At 37.2% G+C, this 20,644-nt stretch overlaps 2 protein-coding genes across 7 annotated transcripts in view; one reads left to right on the forward strand and one right to left on the reverse strand.

Annotated features, from left to right (window-relative positions):
* Positions 1-1,838, forward strand: part of LOC107582605 (synergin gamma-like) — a 58,019-nt gene extending 56,181 nt beyond the window's left edge. For 3 of the 4 annotated variants that reach the window (XM_016268511.1, XM_016268512.1, XM_016268513.1), the window contains 2 exons: positions 1,145-1,177; positions 1,290-1,838. In XM_016268511.1, the coding sequence (XP_016123997.1) occupies positions 1,145-1,177; positions 1,290-1,313 (57 nt within the window). In that variant the 3' untranslated portion in view covers positions 1,314-1,838. The remainder of the gene's footprint in view (positions 1-1,144; positions 1,178-1,289) is intronic. The other variant, XM_016268515.1, reaches the window with a different exon arrangement.
* Positions 1,839-4,465: 2,627 nt separating this feature from the next.
* On the reverse strand, positions 4,466-15,558 carry LOC107582606 (dual specificity protein phosphatase 14-like). 3 transcript variants are annotated; one of them, XM_016268518.1, is made up of 2 exons: positions 15,515-15,558; positions 4,466-5,637 (listed from the first exon to the last, which is right to left on the reverse strand). In XM_016268518.1, the coding sequence occupies exon 2, from the start codon at positions 5,517-5,519 to the stop codon at positions 4,863-4,865; it is 657 nt and encodes a 218-aa protein (XP_016124004.1). In that variant the 5' UTR covers positions 5,520-5,637; positions 15,515-15,558; the 3' UTR covers positions 4,466-4,862. The 3 variants fall into 3 exon arrangements, with proteins under 3 accessions (XP_016124004.1, XP_016124003.1, XP_016124002.1); XM_016268517.1 differs by lacking the exon at positions 15,515-15,558 and adding an exon at positions 14,485-14,561; XM_016268516.1 differs by lacking the exon at positions 15,515-15,558 and adding an exon at positions 13,972-14,110.
* Between the last annotated feature and the right edge of the window lie 5,086 nt (positions 15,559-20,644).

Below are 20,644 nucleotides of genomic sequence, written 5' to 3' on the forward strand. Positions count from 1 at the left end.
AAATCATGGACAATAGTATAACGAATAGACGCATTAATTATTAAATATTTTAGAGCTGCATGAGCATATTTAATATTTACATTTATATTTGCGTTGCTCCATATATTTTATATATGCACATACACTACTGTTCAGAAATTTGAATTATTATTATTATTATTATTTTTTAATTGATGTTTTAAATATATAATGGCTGTTAAAAATATCTTAATAGGTCAAGTCAGGCAACTTCATCACACAAACAATACTGTAGATATTGTAAAGAGTACCATTTCAGTCTTTTGTTGTTTTAAATGTCCACCCAAGTTAGTTTGCACCCTTGCATCTAATTAAATAGAAGTCTTGGGCAAAAAAAACATGCAACCTGTTAGTTTTGAATTTACACTGGGATGCCAAAATCATGGACAATAGTATAACGAATAGACGCATTAATTATTAAATATTTTAGAGCTGCATGAGCATATTTAATATTTACATTTATATTTGCGTTGCTCCATATATTTTATATATGCGCACACACTACTGTTCAGAAATTTGAATTATTATTATTATTATTTTTTTAAAGAAATTAATGCTTTTAATCAGCAAGGATGCGTTACATTGATCTAAAGTGACCGTAAAGACATTTATAAAGATTTTTGATAATAATAGCACTAAATCGGCATATCAGAATGATTTTTGAAGGATCATGTGACATTAAAGATTGGAATAATGGCGGCTGAAAAATTCAGCTTTTCCATCACAGGAAAAAATTGCATTTTAAAATGTTTTTACTGTATTTTTGCTTAAATGAATGCAGCCTTGGTGAACATAAGCTTTTTATTAATTTTTTTCTGAAAGAAGATTTATCAACTTTGACCAGTAGTAAATGCATTTCTAGTGCTTGTTTACATGCTCAGCACAACTCTTATTTATGCTGCAAAGCTATGTTTGATGATAGTTATGAACTCTAGTTGCATGCCATTATTTTCATGTCCGCAGTTGCCCCTTCTTGTCTCCTACTGTGGCTAATTTGCAACAAGCTTCTGCATTTACATGGACACTTTTCTTCCAGTGTGCGCTCTCTGGTGCTGTAATTTTGCTCATTAACAAAAAGAGAAAAAAAACCTTAATGCTGATGCTGACTTGTTTGTGCTACTTGCAGGCACTGACAAAAGACAGTCGCTCCAAATTAAGGGTAAATATTTCACTGTATTTTTCACTGTAGTGAATGTAGGTAAAGCTAGAGTGTCCCTCACTGGCCTTCAAACGCTTCAGACTGCTCGTAACAAGTGTTGTCATCTTTGCAGGTAGGATGCACTCTGTGTTTGTAATCAGATAGTAATTAACCTTTCCGCCAGCTAAACAAGGTCAGTTGAATTAGGATGACCTTTTCAGCAACTGTTCATCTGCAGAGAAACAGAGCTTGTGCTGCAGCTGCCGCCCCTCTGTGCACCACACACACACACACACACACACCGGTACGCGTATATACCGCCGAATCAGACGTTCCATCACACAGCATTGTTCAAATGTCTACTCAGACACACATCTTTGTACTACAACAAGGCAAGGCAGGAAGGAATTGAGAAAGTGCGAGTGTATAAGAGAGACAGACAGACAAGGAACTCAAAATCGTATGTTCTTGATGGTTACTTGTGCATTACATGTATTCTAAAACAGATTTCAGCGCGAGCGTTAAGAACCAAAGAAATCCATCACAATAATGTCATCGGAGCTACTGCGAGTATGAGTATTTTTGCCTTGACTATGTCAGAAGAATATTTTAGCAAATTTTTACTGTGACTAACCAGTTTGTAAGACATGAGACGTAAATAAACATTTGTAAACACATGCACATTTGTAAGACGTAAAATATATGTAAACCTATGCATCATGGCATTGTGCATATGTGCAAGCCGTTTTTAAATCCAACTGAGAAAAGAATTCGATTTAAGCATTTACATGTTTTATTTTTTGCCGTTGATCAGATATTTTCAGGTCTACATCTGTCATTTAATTCAATCAAATTTTTATTGAGCTCAGTTGTAAAATTTGAAGTGTTTACATGAAGGCTTTTCAGTCTGAGTCTATTATAAACCGATTAATTTGATCAAATGTTATATTTCATAATTTTTTATTTTATTATTAATATTTTGATTTTTCATTTCATACTGATTAATTTATACACGCGCGCACACACACACACACATATATATATATATATATATATATATATATATATATACTTTTAATATATAAATATTTGAATTTTAAAAAGGAGTGCAAAAATGTGAATGTCATTTATATTCTAGGTCCCTTAAATTTTTTTTTTTTAATCCCATATTTTTAGCGAGGTCACAGACTCAGAAAAAGCAAGACGAGAAGCAATATGAGAATAAAGTTCAAATATTTCGAGAATAAAGTCAAAATATTGCATCTCTTTGAGTATGACATATGGTATAATTTCTGCTAATAGTCTCACATATATTCAAATTTTGGTGGCCTGGCAAATTCTCCCAGTGCTCCCAATCCGGGCCAATTGCATGCGCAATATAGGCTATACACTCAAAATATTATAACTTTAGTTGCTATTATTTAATTCTCGTAATTTTGACTTTATTCTCAAAATATTTAGACTTTAATATCGTAATTGTTTTTTTTTTAACGTGGCACTAAAATGCCGTTGTAGAACTTACATTGCGATTTATAATGTTGCAATTATTAAAGTCGCAATTGTTAATTTTAAAGACACATTATGAGACAAAGTTGCAATTGCAGGAAGTGAAGGCAAAATTGTTACTCTGGGATAGATGCAGACCTCATTATAGAACTGTAAGATAGCAATATGCACACAAATAGATACAAATATTAAGATCCCCTTGTGATTTTCATGTTGCTTTTTTAACAAACATCTTTTAATCAGGACAATATTGTTTGTCAAGAGAGTGTGAAAGAACTGGAGTGTGTGTGTGTGTGCATAGTATCAGTGTGGGAGAGCATGATTCACAAACATGAGTCATTTCTCCTTCCAGCATCAGCTCCGATTTTTCATAGGAGCTTCATTCTGCATAACATCCATATCATCACTGCCTTATCACAAATGCACGACTACAGCTGTGCCTTTCAGAATGAAAGCACACTCACGCTGCACATCGATATATTGAGTGAAGTTCACCGGGTTCTTGTTTCTCGCTTTTCTATGTATAGGGTGTATGTGGGTGGACTGCACACTTCTTTTTCTCTATTGATCCTACAAATTATGTCAGTGTGGCGTTTAACTCTTGTCTCTTTTATAGAGTGTGATGATATGCCACACTGCAGTCAGATATGACTAGATAAATGTGCTGTCTAACATGTAGTTTAGAGACGCAGGTTTAATGTAGTACTTGTTGAGTCAAGTCGGTGACTTATCAGAGACCCTGCTTATTTGTAGTGAAGTAATATTCTGGGTTAAATGCACTTTAAGCTTTAATCGGCAGCATCTGTGACGTGCTGCGAGTGGCCAAAAGGTCATTTCAACATGTCCTTTTAGAAACTTAACAAAAGCAGTTTGTGTTTAAATGTGTTTAAATTAATTTGTTTTTGTTAAAGAAATAGTTGGACTAAAAATGTAAATTTGCTGAAAATGTTCTCACTCTCAGGCCACCCAAGATGTAAATGAGTTTGTTTTTCATCAGAACAGATTTGGAGAAATTTGTCATTGCTCACCAATGGATCCATTGCAGTGAATGGGTGCCGTCAGAATGAATGTCCAAACAGCTGATAAAAACATTACAGTAATCCACACGACTCCAGTCGATCAATTAATATCTTGTAAAGTGAAAAGCAGCGTGTTTGCAAGAAACGTCCATCAAGAAGCTTTTAACTGTAAACCGTCGCGTCTTGCCAAAATACCATAATCCATATTAATCTCTTCCACATTCATTTCTCCAAATCGGTTCTGAAACAAACTCGTGTACATCTTGGATGGTATATTTTGATAGTTCACCCAAATTTTATTTTTGGGTGAACTATTCCTTTAATATTTTAAATTAGATTTTGTAGTGCTGTTAATATAAAAGTTAAATTTTTTGTGTATTTGTTACTGTTATTATTATTATTATTTAATATATGTCAATGTAGTTTGTATTAAGTTTATTTTACTGAAACTTAAACTAAACAAAAATGAGAAATGTTGCCTTCCAACTAACTGAAATCAGTTTAAATACTTATTTTTGTTTATATACATTTTGTTTAGGTACTATTTATTTCATGTAATTAATTAGTTAATGATAACCGTGGATATGAACTGAAATTCTGGTCACAGTGTTTAGTGACTTTACATGACAATGACAGGAGTTGAAATATTTTATCAGAGAAAATGTAAAAGATTTTTATCACATTATTCTTACATTAACAAGTGTAATGTAGATGACGTCTAGCTAGGAATATGACAGTTCTGGCCGATACAGAAAAAAAACGATTTCTAGTTATTGCCGAATTTTTTTTACTATATATAATTTTCAAATGCTACCAGTAATCAAAATCAGACAGCAAGCCAAACTGAAACAACATCCTCACAATATTACGATTGATAAGTCTTAACCAAGGACTGAATTCCTGATTCTCAGCACCACACTTGGTTCCCAAAGTGCTCCTAAAACCAACATTATCATCGCCAAAATTTCAGCATTCAAGGATGGATTATCACTTCTGACCTCATAAAATATGCACTCAAAGTGACTTTTTCCATCTTGAAAATGGACATAAGCACTCCCATCTGACTTTATTCTCTGGCAGGAGGGACTTGTGGACGTACGGAAAGAGGCCGGAAGACAGTGGAGTCAAAAATCACTTGGCGGACCAGTCCTCTGTGCTTGAACCAAAGTCCAAACCCCTCTTCACAAGCCCCAGTAAGGTGCCAAGTTCCTGCGGTCTCTCTCGTACACATCGGGAATGACCCCGTATGGTGTCTGGATCATTTTCACAGAGTTCCTGCCAAACAGTTTCCTCTCGTACTCAATGAGCTGTCGCCAGAACCCTCCATTAGGACGAATGACGGGTCGGCGGGATTTGACCCAAGCGTGAGCCTCGGCCAGGGAAACTCTGTGGTACTTCATGAGGTAGGCCAAACAGAGCGAGGCGGAGCGGCTCACCCCAGCCGCGCAGTGCACTAGCACGGCTCCCCGTTTGTGGCCCACGCTGTGGATCTTATCAGCCACACTGTCAAAATAAAGCGAGATCGGAGAATGAGGCATATCGGCCAGTGGCACTTTCACGTACTCCATGTGTGGCCAGTTGAAGTTGGGTAGCTCGATGGTGGCGTTCACCACACAGGTAATCCCTTTGGACAGGAGGAGGTTGCGGTTGGACGCCACATTCCCCCGGCCGAGGAACAGGGAAGGAGTGATCTGGGCGATGCCCCCCAACAGGCTGCTGGTCTCGGGCAGCAATCGGGGGACGGCTGTGGGCACCACTGAACTGCGGTGGTGGTGGTGGGGATGATGGTGGTGATGGTGATCTTGGTGGTGGAAGAACCCCTGACTTCGGGAACCCATAGTGGAGTGGAGGCAGGAGACGGAGAAATAGAAACCTTGAGGTGGCGCCAGGGTGTCTTTTAGTTCTCCTTGGTCATCTCAAAGCGAACGGTGATATCATACAGGTCATTGGGTGCACCTAAAACAAACCAAGAGTCAGTTTGCTTGAAATAAATAGAAACCTTTGTTAGGAGGTTTACAGCAGGGGTCTCCAACCCTGCTCCTGGAGAGCTTCCATCCTGCAGATTTCAGCTCCAACCCCAAACAAACACACCTGAACCAGCTAATCAAGGTGTTTGGGGTTACTTGATAATTACAGGCAAGTGTGTTTGAGCAGCGTCAGAACGGAAGTCTGCAGGATGGTACAACAGATATCCAGGAGCAGGGTTGGAGACCCCTGGTTTACAACATATGTAGAGTCAGTGAGGAACCGTCAGGGCCCTCAGAGAGGGCCTAACTTTTTGTAAAAACAATTATAATAATTTACCATTTTTAAATGTTTTAAAATATAGTATTTTAAATAAAAAATAAATAAAAATTCATAATTTGAGAAACATCATCTAAATAAAATACAATTTCTCTGAGAAAAAAAAACAGCCTCTTCAGTGAATGGGTTAAATGAACACCGCCCATTTTCTCCATATTTGAATGTTTCCGCCTAGCGTCTGCGGCTCCGTGATTGGAGGTCCAGCTATGAAATTACAGAGGGCCAAGCAATAGTAAATCAATGAGAGAGTAATTTCGAATGACAGAAAGATTGACCAATCATATCGTTTCTCTAAATGGGCGGGCCTTGTTATCGCTAGCTTTGACAAGTTCCACCCACTGTGGAGATCTCTATTGGAAAAAAAGATATATGCTGATAAACAAACTAGTCGTTATTCATGTCACGATGGAAGCCGCAAATAACGTAAGTGAAGACATTTACTAGGCTGCTGTCTGTGCCAATAATATTTATTATAAACATTGCTTGTTTGTGTGTGAAGTGTCTGTCGCTAATTTGACTTAAATTTAGCTGTTTTATTTTGGTTATTCAGTCACTCTCGCTGTACTGTTTTGTTGTGGTCGCACACCGGACGAGAAGCACAGTGCCCCGGTGCAACACAGACGGCAGTCCAGAACATTTAATCTAGTCTCCAAACAGTCAAAACTTAACTTCAAGAATGAGCAAGTGGTGTCAATGAGTTTAAAGTTCGGGGATCGAAAAAACAACAAACGGGATGAGAAATTGCAATCTATAGCTCACTAATGAATCACAAAATTTATTAGAGCAACAGAAAGACAAATGTTTTGCTGAAAAAATGAACCTAGAATGAAGTCATTATGTACATTAACAATAATTTGGGACAAATATAATGTATTTTAATGGAAAATTATGTGAGTGGCGCGGCAGGATTATTATCGGCGGACAGTCGCCGGTGGTGCTGCCGGTGTGCGTGCACTCATAGAAAACAATGTGTGCGAATATTAAAGACGTGGTCCTCCGGTGTGCGACAACATGCCGACAGGCAAGACAGAGCAGGTTAATTTAGGTATGAAACAAAGTAATCTTTAAAATGTTGTAATTTTTTATGAAATTCAAACAAATATCCTTTTCGTGGTTCTTTAATACATTGTGACAGATCGCTGTAACGCCTCCGTTCAAGTGGCACGTGAACCTATCATCTCTTCCAATTTAGTTAAAGCATGAAATATCCATGAATGATCATGAGAAATACATCTTTTTTCAACTGCAGAAAGTTCAAGTTCAAGTCCACCGATGTTAATCTACTCTCCTGCCCGTTTTGTTTGTTGGACAAAAATGGCAGATTCAGCGTTATGATTGGTCAGATTGCTTGTCAATCAAACTCCCTGCGAAGGGTCAATTCCACGGATTTCATCCTAAACCAAAAATGAGGATCAAATCTGGATTTAAAGGCAAAAACTGGCATGAAAATGTTCTTATGAATACGCTAACTGAAGAGCATGTGTACAAACCTTTTGCGCTCCCTTATACCAATAATTAAGGGCGTACTCACTCGGCACGATTGCCTTGTACCAAGCCCAAGTGCGATTGACCCCGAGTTTCGAAACTTTGAATCGATTCAACCAACTGCTTCGCAAAATAATTCACTTTTTCAAAGTCCTTGAAACGGCACACACTAGTGACGCCTACTGCCGAATGGTGTCAATACAATGAAACAAGCATAAAAACACCTTTTATATTCCAAATGCGAATGTTTTGCTTCGTGTAACCTCCTCTTAAATGCAATTAACAAATCACCTAATACCAGTAAATAAGAAGCATCTGGTATGTCATTTTATTAATTTGTAGGGTTTGTTTTTTTGGAGAGCTTGGTTAATCAGGCCAATACCTACTAATAAATGTGTCATTAAAAATGCCTAAAAAGGTTTCGAAGCTTCACGAAGCAGTTTCAAAAGCGTCCATCACTAGCGTTCACAGTTAGGATAATTCTAGGATCTTCTGAACTTCACCCACTGCACAGATACTATTTAAACTGAACTGAGCTGGATGATAACATCACTGAATTCAACGATGAACTACCTTTAACTGAAAATTGAGTGTTTACTATTGTCATTTTGCATTATTGATACACTATTTTCCTATTTAATACTGTAAAGCTGCTTTGACACAATCTGTATTGTTAAAAGCGCTATATAAATAAAGGTGACTTGACTTGAGCCATGGAAACAAGTACTCTATGTCCGTTTTAAACGGAGAACCTTTTCAGAGTCCAGCGAGGTGCTTTATAAGAGTCGATGACTGAAGCTTCCTTGTTGGTGGTAAAAGACAACATTAGCATGGCTGAATGCTGGTTTAATGGACTTAATTACTGTATGTACCCAGCAGATGTGCCCCTTTGTCAGACTCCCGTCCCTCGAGCTGTGCATGAGAGTGTGGGGGCCATGCGGAGCAAGTGTCTACTGGAACCTGGAGGACCCTTATTAATCAAACCAAGAACAAGGCTTGAAACCTGTTATAAGTGAATTCACTTGGTCAGACAGAAAGCTTGATGTATTACACAGAACAAGAGGGCAGCCCTGTGCCTGTATTCTGGAAGAAAAACATCTTTTTGAAAGTTCGATTTAAAAATAGGGTTGTAAAATGACAATGATTCAACTGAATTATGATTCATTTAAAAAAAGAAAGTAAGGTTTCATAAAATAAAACAAAACAGAATTTTTTTTTAATTCACTGATAAATACCTTTTTTTTTTTTACATGTTTACCAAGCATCATACAGATGGTAATCAATGCAAAGCATACTTGGCACGGTAATACTGATGTAATGAGTTGACAGGTGTGTGTTTATAGAGTATTTTACAATGGCTTTGAATACAGCTAGGCCAATTATAATCAAGGTCAGAAATGATCAATTTTATAACTTCCCCTTTATAATAAATGCATAAAACGTATTCTAATTCTGCTTTTTGTTTTAAGAACTTATACAATTTTAACATTTTTACTTCAGAGATAGTCCATTTCTTTTTATTTTATTATGAATTCAATAACTGCTTGCTAACCTGGCAGCAAGTCCAAGGTTATTCAACTTTTTTTCACAGAAGGAAAAATGTCATTCCCATCACATCCCAAAATCCTCCTGAAGGTTGAGCCAAGGCCATGATCAGATCTTTATTCAGGGATATGCAATAAATATTTTAACACAGATGAACATCAGTTTGAAAGAGATTTCTTGTCAAAAGTGCCCGTAATTGAAGAATCATACTATAATTGATGCACTTTGTCAGATTGATGCATCACAATGCATGCATTTTTACATACCTAGTTAAAAGCCTTGCTTAAACTCTGCAATGTCCATATTCACATCACACACACTAGTAATGTATACAATTACTTCCAGTACATGCCAAATACTTGGCATGTCTAGGGGGTTTAACTAACAAATGTGTCATTGTGTTCAGAGTAAAAGCAAAGTTTCACGGCTGAAATTAAACTCTTTGTCTTCTGAAGGTGTGACTAAAGCACCCAGCTGAAGGTTGTGTTCTGGACCCAATGATGTTCTCAGGTAACACGCTCATTCAGCCATCAATTTTGGCCCGCAGACGCCCTTGTTGATTCCAAGTGTGCTGAAATCTGCTTCTTCCAATTACTGGAGGTCGAGTCGCTGGCAGGCATGAAAGAACAACTGAATGTAGAGCATCTGTTTTTGCCGTCTACCTTTCATACATCAGCATGTTTTATTGAAGGGCAGATGGTCTACCTACGGCTTGTGTGCTGTTTGTTGTTCCCCATCATGCCTGAGGGCTCTATATCATTCATTCCTCTTAATATAATGCATGGGGCTCTGACCCTTAATAGCATGCCACAAATATCAAACCAATCATGTTAAATAAGAATTACATCTGATGTCTGTGCAAACAGCACCTCCTTCTCTGCACAGCTACAGCTGGCATGACGCTCTAAAGCAACATGTGGCCGGATCTTCTGTACGTTTCTCCATGTCTATATTTCTACATTCTATTTATTATTAGTTCATTTTAAATAATTAACTGCATTAAATGAACACATTAAAATGACAACCCTATCATAGCCCTGTTATGTGTAAAAATTTGGCGCACAGTGGCAAAAGGACCATCAATTTATGGCGGTGTCCTTGTGCCCAGCTACTGTGTTTGCATTAATAAAACCCATCTGCCTCAGTTCGTGCTGGTTGTCTCCCTGAGCCTTCCTCTACATCAATGAAAAACAGCCCGCCTGCCATTCTCACAGGACTCTGATCGCAATAACATCTACAGTCTCTAACATCTTTTCAAACAGGGCACACAATCTCTCTCTCTGGCTGTCACTCATTTTCCCCACTGAAATTACAGCGTTTGGATGCCATGTGTGGTGCCTCACAAACTCTTCTTCACAGCTTGTGGGCTTGTTAACACAAAAGGGCAGTCAGTGTCATTGTAACTAAGTGTTCTTGGGTAAATTGGTGTGCAATCCACCTGGCTTAAAGGAATAGTTCACCCAAAAACTGTAGCTTTCTAATCAAATATAGCGCCATGGTCATGTCAGTTCAGATGTCATTTATTCTTGCATATCTTGTGAACGCAATTCAATGTCATTGGTGCTTATTGGTGTCGTTCCAAAATTGTATGACTTACTTTCTTCTGTGGAACATGAAGATATTTTTTCTTTACAATTGAAGTCGATGGTAACCAGTTCTATTTAGTTCCAACATTCTTTAAAATATAATCTTCTGTGTTTTACAGAAGAAAGTCATAAAAGTTTGGAAAGACAACAGGGTGAGGTAATGATGGGAGTATTTGCATTTTTAGGTGAACTAGTCCTTTAAGAACTACAGTGGATGGGAATTTTTTTTGTGAAAAATGGGTTAAAAGATTCATTTCTGGTGCTGTGACCCGGTGACTACTGTAGGTGTTGAGGAATAAAGGCTTGATATATAAGAGCAAAGATGAACCTCAGCAACCCAAAGTGCTGATAGAGTCAAAGGCCTCACTGCTGACTATCACAGCTATTTATACAAGTGAGTGAGTGGAGAAGTGGGAAGAGAAGAAAGAGAGGAAAAGAAGGAACATCGGAGGCCTTTTCTTTTGTGTGTGTGCATTGCTTCTAAACATGTAGCATATATCTTTAGGAATAAGAAAATGTTGTTGTCTACACAGTCTCGCGTCATTCCAAATCCATATGACCTGATTTCTTGATGTATAACACAAAATCAATTTTGAAAAACTATACAATAAAGAATGTAAAGCTTCTAGCTTCAAAAAAGAAAGAAAAAAAACAAGCTACATAAGTGGTCCATATGACTCAATTCTCTGCAGTGGTTCTCAAAACTGATTTTCATATCTGAATTTTAAAATTTGCTGCATCATATTTGTGTATGAGACACAGATGTGCAGGAAAAAAGCTACAAGATATCATATTTTGTGTTCCATGGTGAAAAGCAAGTCATCCAGGTGTGGAGCGACAAGTAAATAATGACAGAATTGCAACTTTTTTTTTTTTAAGCCAAATGTGTGCTTCTAGTATTTTATTATCAAAACACATTTTGGGTAAGTAAGTGTCTATGAAAATGCGCTAAAAAACATTATCCTGTATATTACAAGTAAATTAGAAGCAACAACTCAATCTGAAATGAATGTCTTCTCCATTGGAAGCCAAGCAATTTTGCTACAAATACAATACTTCATTTTCTCCACCTGTGGAGTGGCGTGAACACATATTCTTGGCATGACAGTAATGGGCTGCTGTGTCAACCTCATACACACACATACAGGCCCTCATCACTCAGTGTGTGTCTGTGGATCTGTCAACACCAGTGTACATCACAGATTCAGTGCCGCAGGTCTCAAATGCCGTGTGTAAAAATTCTCCCAGAGTCTGATTCCACCTCCGCAAGCATTAATGGGAACGAGAGACACCTGCTGAGAAACTCGAGCCCCAAAATGGCAGCCCTTATTCCACACCAAATGTGGAAAACAGGAAACTGAACCTGAGCCTTGTTTACTCTACCAGCTTAATCTTGTCAATAGCCTAATGACACAATCCATGCTCATTCAACAAGTGGCTGCAACATAAAGCATTGGTGACATTTCAAATGTGAACATTTTAAAGACTACATTTTAATTTACTACAGATACAATCTAGATTATCCATCTAATAGGCCTATCAGTCCGGTTCCTCCTTAAACAATCATAGAAAATGCAACACTGCACTCTTTTCATTTTTACATCTCTGTGCATCCCATAGGCGGAGCGTGTGTATTCCCCTGGCCACAGGGACTTGGGGCAGAAATGCCACTAAATTGGACAAAAATGCCCCTGCACAAACAAATGAAATCTATTACTGTCTGTTGCTAACAAAGTGAATATGAATAGACTGTGTCGATTGCGGCATTAAATTAAGATCTGCTCATGTTGCACTGTATTTCATTTTAGGCGTTTTTACAGTGTTGCGCATTTTAACCAATCACACACATATCTGTTGAGCTTAGGAATGCAATGGCCAATCAGAAGCGTTTAGATGAGTCATCAGTTTTGTTGAGTGCACGCACGTTCGCTGACTGAATTCCAGACTCTTGCGAATTCTCTCATCATAAACAACAAAGCGCAGATGTATGTACAATGTAAGTAAGAGATTAATTTAACAGTGTATACAGCTTCAGTGATTATAACGATAGTTTTGTTTTTTGGAGAGTGCTTAAACTCACGATAAATCAATGTTAGTGATAATGTCACTTTCTATATATAATTGATTCGCTGTTTTAAAACCGTGGAAACGTTGTAGCCAATAATGATCAATTTCTAACATTTTTATTAAATTGTAATCACGCTAAATACAAATTCAATCCAATTAAACATTTTTTTTTAGCCTACATGTCTGGTTCTTGCCTAAAAAGATGGGTTTATTATGTTTAATACATTTGGCTGCTTTTAGCCTTACCCTGGAGTTGGTTCACCCTCCGCCTATGGTGCATCCTAATTATTATTTTATGGCTGACCAATTATTATTTAAGTGTCTGACAAATATGCGCTTTTCAATTACAGCCGGGTGGTTGATGGCATAAAACCAAAATTACTTAAATTAATGTTCATTTTAGACAAATTTCACAATATATACATATATTTGAACAGTTTGGTTTAAATACATTTTAAAAACACTTGGACTGATTTGTGAATGAACATTCATTTAAAAAATTGAATGCAAAGATTTGTTCACAAATCAGATATTGTCAGTTTAAAAGCTTATAGGGATTTTAAATAGTAAAATATTTAACTGGACACATAAACTTGCGTATTTGGTTTATCCTACAGGTGTGAGTGGTTATGAGAAACCTGTAGGCTACTGAGATCTCAAAGGTAGCCTATTTATTTCATACAAGTTTCTGGAGTGAACTTATTTGTTAGAGTGAACAACAGGGTTGATGGCAAACATTAAAGAAAGTTGGCACAACCTAAGCGATGATAATAATGGTTAAGCCAACACTAAGGGGGTGAAAGGAACAGGTTGATGCCAGTGACTGAGTGTAGATCGTATTTTGTTGCGCATTATTGAGCGCCTCATGTCTGACTCAGTCACGCACATCAACCTGTTCCTTCAATGGCACCCATGACAGAAATTCAAAAAGCCATTTGACGGCGAAATAATACAGAATATCTACAACTGATACGTAGTAAAAACTCTAGTGACGGAAAAATCATTGAAGCATCATTGCGAACGTGACAAAAACATCGCGGAAAATGACAACTACTCCGCTCCAAGTGTTCACTTTGCGCACGTTATTGTAACGAGCATTTTCTTTTTCTTTCAATTTGAACCCGAATACGCACAACATGAGCAATTATGTCGGAGAAACACACGAAATGCGTTACATTTCCGAAATGTAAAGACATAAAAGAGCACAAAAGCTGAGTATTTAGTACACTTGCGTCAACATTAGCGTATACTCTGTTTAATAATTACGCATATTCCTCTGACCCAAAGAACAGACTTAACTTACCTCACACACAAAACATTGCCCTCTGAAATTATACACGGGTATACACACGGGTTCAGCTGACGGCAGAAATGATCTCTATCACAGCGCAAACAAGATGATATTTCGGGAATATTCCGTAAAATCTGACAACTCCACGCGCTTCGCCATTTGACGGCGAAATAATACAGAATATCTACAACTGATACGTAGTAAAAACTCTAGTGACGGAAAAATCATTGAAGCATCATTGCGAACGTGACAAAAACATCGCGGAAAATGACAACTACTCCGCTCCAAGTGTTCACTTTGCGCACGTTATTGTAACGAGCATTTTCTTTTTCTTTCAATTTGAACCCGAATACGCACAACATGAGCAATTATGTCGGAGAAACACACGAAATGCGTTACATTTCCGAAATGTAAAGACATAAAAGAGCACAAAAGCTGAGTATTTAGTACACTTGCGTCAACATCAGCGTACTCTGTTTAATAATTACTCATATTCCTCTGACCCAAAGAACAGACTTAACTTACCTCACACACAAAACATTGCCCTCTGAAATTATACACGGGTATACACACGGGTTCAGCTGACGGCAGAAATGATCTCTATCACAGCGCAAATATCAAAACATGCAAAAAAATAAGAAATCAGGAAGGGGGCCAACACTTTTTCACACCACTGTGTGTATATATATATATTAATGAAAGTTATTATAAAGTGTTTAGGCCAGTTCACACCTACGATAATGATAAAATATTGTCTATAGTTTTAAAACTGGTTCTAAATGTAAAAGTATAGTATAGTCCACACTACTATAATGATAAAGACACAGAGGAATGCTATCATTGGAATACTTTCAGAATATTTTTTTTTCCCAGCAGAAAAACAATAAAAACATTGCCAGTCAATCAGAATCCATCCTGCTTGAGGATTTAAAGCGGCAGACGACAAAACTGCAGCACTCACTTAGAATAAACAGAATGTTATCGTCCATTGGTGTGGAAGCTAATATAGTTATCGTTCTTGGTGTGATCGAGCCTTTACTGAAAATGTTGGAAAAGAGCAACATGGACATTCTGCTAAACATCTCATTCTGTGTTCTATGGAAGAAATAGTCATGCAGACGTGGAATGACATGAGGGTGAGTAAATGATGACAGAAGATTAATTTTTTTATTAATTATTCCTATTTCTCTGCCCATCCATCAGATGAATGGATGGGTTTATCCTTGACTCATGCATAAATAGATTATGAAATGAAACACGAGGGCTCAAAGAGTGAGACTGAAGCTAATTCCAACCTGCAAGATCATTTCATCTGTTCATTCATGTCTGGAAGTGCGACACTTTGCAACTATCATTAACACTTAAGCCAGAACATATTGGTATGAGCAGTTTCTGGAATGCCACATCTCAAACATAAACATCATGCTTATCGAGGTCAAAACACCAGAATCAACAGCAGGCAATTTAATGCTAAGCTTCAGTCTCAGATGCTTTGCATTGCGTGCTGCCAGCATTTGAAGCACATAACCCAAACCCTTTATTTGAGATATCTCACCTCAGAGGCAAACACAGAGCTGTACTGTTTGGATTTCCAGCATAACTGTAGTGGCGTCAGAGGCAGGAACCGTCTGAAAAGAGAGAGGACAAAGACTGGAAGAGTCAGTGGCACACCTGATACTCTCTGCTGGGGAGAGAAAGCTCAAGCCCAGGGGAGGGTCACTGCTTTTCTGTAGCACTGAACAATACAGACAGAGAGACTGCTGGGGGAAAAAAAAACCTGCTTGTGAGAAGGATGATGCAGGACACTGTAATTTCTCTCGATTTCTTTTAAAGACCATATGAAAGTAAAATGAAATGTTTGTGGCTAAATTAATGTCCATTAGGTTTAAGGTCACTTACTGTATATGCTACTACTAAAAGTTAAACATTTAGCAGATATACACTAATGTTCAGAAGTTATGGTTAAGATTTGTAAAATAAAATAATACAGTTAATAATACTTACTTAATTTAGAAAGGATGCATTAAATTGACCTAAAGTGACAGTAAAGACATTCTATTTCAAATGCTGTTTTTGATACTGTAAACAATCACGGTTTTCATAGAAATATTAAGCAGCACAACTGTTTTTGAAATTTATAATAAGAATAATTTTTTCAAAAGCAACCAAATCAGCATATTAGAATGATTTCTGAAGGATCATGTGGCACTGAAGACTGGAGTAATGAAGCTGAAAATTCAGCGTTGCCATTAGGAATAAAGTTAATTTTAAAATACAATAAAAAAAGAAACAGTAAATAGAAAACAGTTACTTTAATTGTAGTGATATTTCACAATATTCCTGTTTTTCCCCTGTATTTTTAATTAAATAATTGCAACCTTGGTAAGCATACTTCTTTCAAAAACATTTAAAATCTTACCAACTCCAAAGTTTTGAATTGTTTTGTAACAATTTTAAAGTGTCCCTGTTTTTGTAAATGTAATAACTGATGACTTATCTTGTGCTAATAGAAGAATGTGGTTTTGCCAATAAGCAAGCAAGCAAATAAATAAAATAAATAAAGAGTTTTTTGGGGAAAAAAATAATTTCAATATGGGTTCCTGTTTTAATAGGAAATAAACAAAAGAAAGAAATTTGGAGTCTTAAATTATGAACAATAATGTTTGTTTGTTTGTTCATTTATTTATTTAAAAATAAACATTAATTAACATAAATTGTAAGAGCTGAAACCTTTTTTGACATTAAATTCAACATGTAATCAAAATTATTAAAATTTTTTAACTATACACGTATCTGTTCTTTTTTAAGAATAATTTTTATTTTTCATAATCATATCAATTTTCTTCCCCACTAAAACAACTTTCTTTCTCAGTTTGTCAACAGCTTCTTCCCTTCAGCTACCTGTCATATAGAAACAACTGTACACAATCCAATAAATTCCCCGTTGATAAAGTCCCACCCTGCATTTCTTTCTTCTTAAATATCATTTTAGATATTTTATATAGTTAGACATTTCTGTGCAAAACAGCTTTATTCAACATATTTCTGTAAAGTATTTATGACATCCAGAATTCAGTGTTGCTAGTCAGCTGTTGCTACAATAATTATATTACTGAACAATGCAACTGATTCTGAAGTCAAATACCTTAATAAGAATCGGTTTAAAGGAAACATGATTGCTGAAGAGGAATGTGATACTCGCTGGCACGAGGATGATCATTGTTTAAAAAAAGGAACAGCGATAGATGGAGAAAATGACAGAGAGAGAGTGAGCCGAGCTACAGAGACGAGACTAAAATGAGACTAAAATGTCAGATGAGTCACAGTCGTTCCAGTGAGACAGCGAGCCGTAATATGTTTCCATTAGCTTGAATGGAGGCAGAAAATTTACAGTGATGCTGTCAGGGGAAGCAACTCATAATCTGATCTAAATGGAACTACTCATGCCGCACTCGACCAGGAAAATAAAAACACAGATCTGACCTACTGAAAACAAACCATGACACACCCTCATAGTTCAGATGCCATCCTTTCACCAAGACGACGACAACTCATCACTTTTGTATTTAGGCCAATATTTAATTAAATCAGTGGAAAAGAATTTGGAACATGGCAGTAACTCGTTCCACTGCCCCTATGTGAGAGCTGGACCAGAAATAGATGGTGTGCCAGGCATGCTGGAAGAGATCCAGAGTACCCCAGCTCTCCAGAGACAGGCACCCTGCCATCTTTCACAATCTCCCTTCAGATGGACCGGCTGAAGTTGGGAGGTTTGGCCTTGCCTCAGGCATCTGCTAACACATCTAGACATCTTGCCCATGAGCTCACAGATCCATTGCCTATAGCTGTAACCAGATCTCTGGATTAATTGAACGTTTGGGTTCAGAACAAGTTAAGCTCTATCAACGGTATCTGTGGCATGCTGTCCATTAGCACACTTCATTTTGGCTTGGCTCTCAATTTGTAAGCAAACAAAAAATGCAGTTACAGTAATGAATGTACAATTTGTGCAGCTTGTATTTTTCTTAAAGCTTTATTAATGTTAACAAACTTGTGATGTTTATGTCTTGTGGTGTTACTTTTGAAACTTCCATTGAAAATACATTGTGATTTTTAGTTGATTTAGAAGTTACTAATTCAGTTCAATTCACGTTTATCTGTATAACGCTTTTCACGATACATATTGTTTCAAAGCAGCTTTATAAAAAAATGAAGGTGTCAATGTAATGTCCATATTGCAGAAATGTACAGTTCTAAAGGCCCGTTCACACCAAGCACGATAACTATAATAAAGGCCCGTTCACACCAAGCACGATAACTATAAAGATAACGATAAAGATATAGTTCTAAAAATCGTTCTCAGTATTAAAGAATAGCATAGTTCACACCATAACTATAACGACAACGATACAGAGAAATGATATCGTCGTGATCGCTTTCAAAACGATTTTTTTCCAGCTGATGAACGATAAAACACTGACAGCCAATCAGAATCCACCCTGCTGTAAAACGAGCTCAAGAATTTAAAGCGGCAGACACACGTGCGCTTAGAATAAACAGACGATATCGTTCGCTGGTGTGGACACTGATATCGTTATCTTTATAGTTATCATTCTTGGTGTGAACGGGGCTTAAGATTCTACAATTTGAGCAGTTAGTTATGGTCACATATTCATTCATGCAGAAACAATAAACATATTAAAGCAATGATTACATGATGTGATCACGATGATTACAATATAATAAGCTGTCTGTGGTAACTGACCAAAGAAATGACACGGATGCTGTGAATGTAGTTGTAGAAAACGCTGTAGACTTTTTCCTGGAATTATAGTTTTGTGAATGGAAACAAAGCGTAGATATACATGTATAGTTTGTTAGGCCCTGTCATTTTTAAATTGACAACCCATGGTCATTGTTTTGACATATATATTCAATATTTAATTGGTTGAAAAATCAACAGAAAGATGTACAACACTACAACCCCTAAACTGACTTTGATCCGTCACAGCCTCACTTTCATTCATCAAAAAATAAAGGTGGATTATTTTCTCAAAAATATTCATGCAACTGAACTTGTATTAAACCCAGAACATTCCTTTAAAGCAATGGTTTCAATCAGGAACCCGGGGGCCCACTAGGGGGCTTGAACAATCTTCCAATGGGGCTTCAATAAGACAAAAATGTTAAATATAAGACATATCTTTTAAGACAAATATCTTTACGAGAAGATCTTGAAGAGCAATGAATAAACCTGAATGTTTGAGAAAGAGTGATTTTTAGAACTGGTAAAGTCATGTAAAACAATAAAATATTACTTTATAGCAATTTTTGTAAATATTTTTCTATTACTTTTTTTACTATTTAATTTTTTTACCTTATTCATTTATAAGCAGTAAATCACAGACATCCAAAAAAGATTGCTGTGGACAATGGGGGGCTTTAAAGTCAAAATGAAACTAAAATGGCCCCTATTACTTTCGAATACATTCTTTATATTATTGTCTAAGGATCATGAGCAGATGTCATTCCAAAGAAAGAAAAATCTTTATAATCTGCATAATCATTCTTCAAAATACCTCTGAAATGACTTTCCTTTTCCATTGACTTCACACCAGTGCAGCTTATGTTTCAACCGATGGGCGCCGACGACAAGCGACAGCAAAGTCTGGTACGTAATGGAGATTTTTCACAATCCAATCAATTCCATAATGAACAAAATTAAGTCCCGCTCAATATTTTCTTCTTGACGTCACATTACCAAATTAAAATGGCCTGCGAATGTCATTTCAAGTGCAATTCGAATGTAGGCCTTACCCTGTGGATTACAATGTCCAGAGTCTATTTCACAATCCAATAAATGCAACATTTCTTCTGTTAGTACAAATACTCATTCTAGCAGAATTGGATTAACAATGAATAGACATGAAATCTATTTTTGGCTACTGACGCAATTCCTCCCTCACAGAGAGCTGCTAATGCAGTCTGGTGTCTGATCCCAAAGGCACCTGTGTCTCTCCAGCTGTGATGGCAGCAGTGAACAGACTCGGGATCTGTACGCTGACACGAGTACAGACTGTTAGACAGTCCTTAGCTCCAGCTGTCCCTGCATGTCAAGACATCTCCGCCTCCACGTAACGAATTAGCAAGTGGATTTATACAGGGCTGCGTGTGTATAGCAGGTTGACATGCACTAGTTCAACAAACGCAGTGATGTTAAGAGCTCAGAGTTACAGGAACATTGTTTTTTCCCGTTTCGTTAAGTACACATTGAACAAACTGAAAACATCAAAACAAACTCAGTGTGAATGAGGACTAAGCTAAGCTTATTCTTGTGTTAAAGGAGGACTTGGCAGGTGAGACACGTTGAGGAGAGATGTAGAGCTTCAGTGCTGAGCTCAGTCATAACTCCTCAGCCAAGAAGATGAGCATGTGTAACAGTGTGTGTGTCCACTCGCGCACTGCCCCTCCTCTGCTGAGCCGATCCTCTTTCAGACTACAGCTCTAGAATGCCACCGACCTGGATGCCAAGGAAACCATGAGTGTTGACAATGGAAGACAAGTTTATGTCCATGTTAATCACTGCCTAGCAATAAGACGAAGGGTTGCCAGTGGCACAGACACTTCCTTGGAAGGCGAAATGAAATCAAAATATGAACTCAGAACTGCAATATAAATTCAGAAT

The sequence above is a fragment of the Sinocyclocheilus grahami genome, unplaced genomic scaffold (assembly GCF_001515645.1).
Source record: "Sinocyclocheilus grahami isolate Dianchi unplaced genomic scaffold, SAMN03320097.WGS_v1.1 scaffold46.1, whole genome shotgun sequence".
Taxonomy (NCBI): Eukaryota; Metazoa; Chordata; class Actinopteri; order Cypriniformes; family Cyprinidae; genus Sinocyclocheilus; species Sinocyclocheilus grahami.

Coding starts and splice junctions, on each gene's coding strand:
- LOC107582606 (XM_016268518.1), bottom strand. CDS start 5,519: ATGGGTTCCCGAAGTCAGGGGTTCTTCCACCACCAAGATCACCATCAC.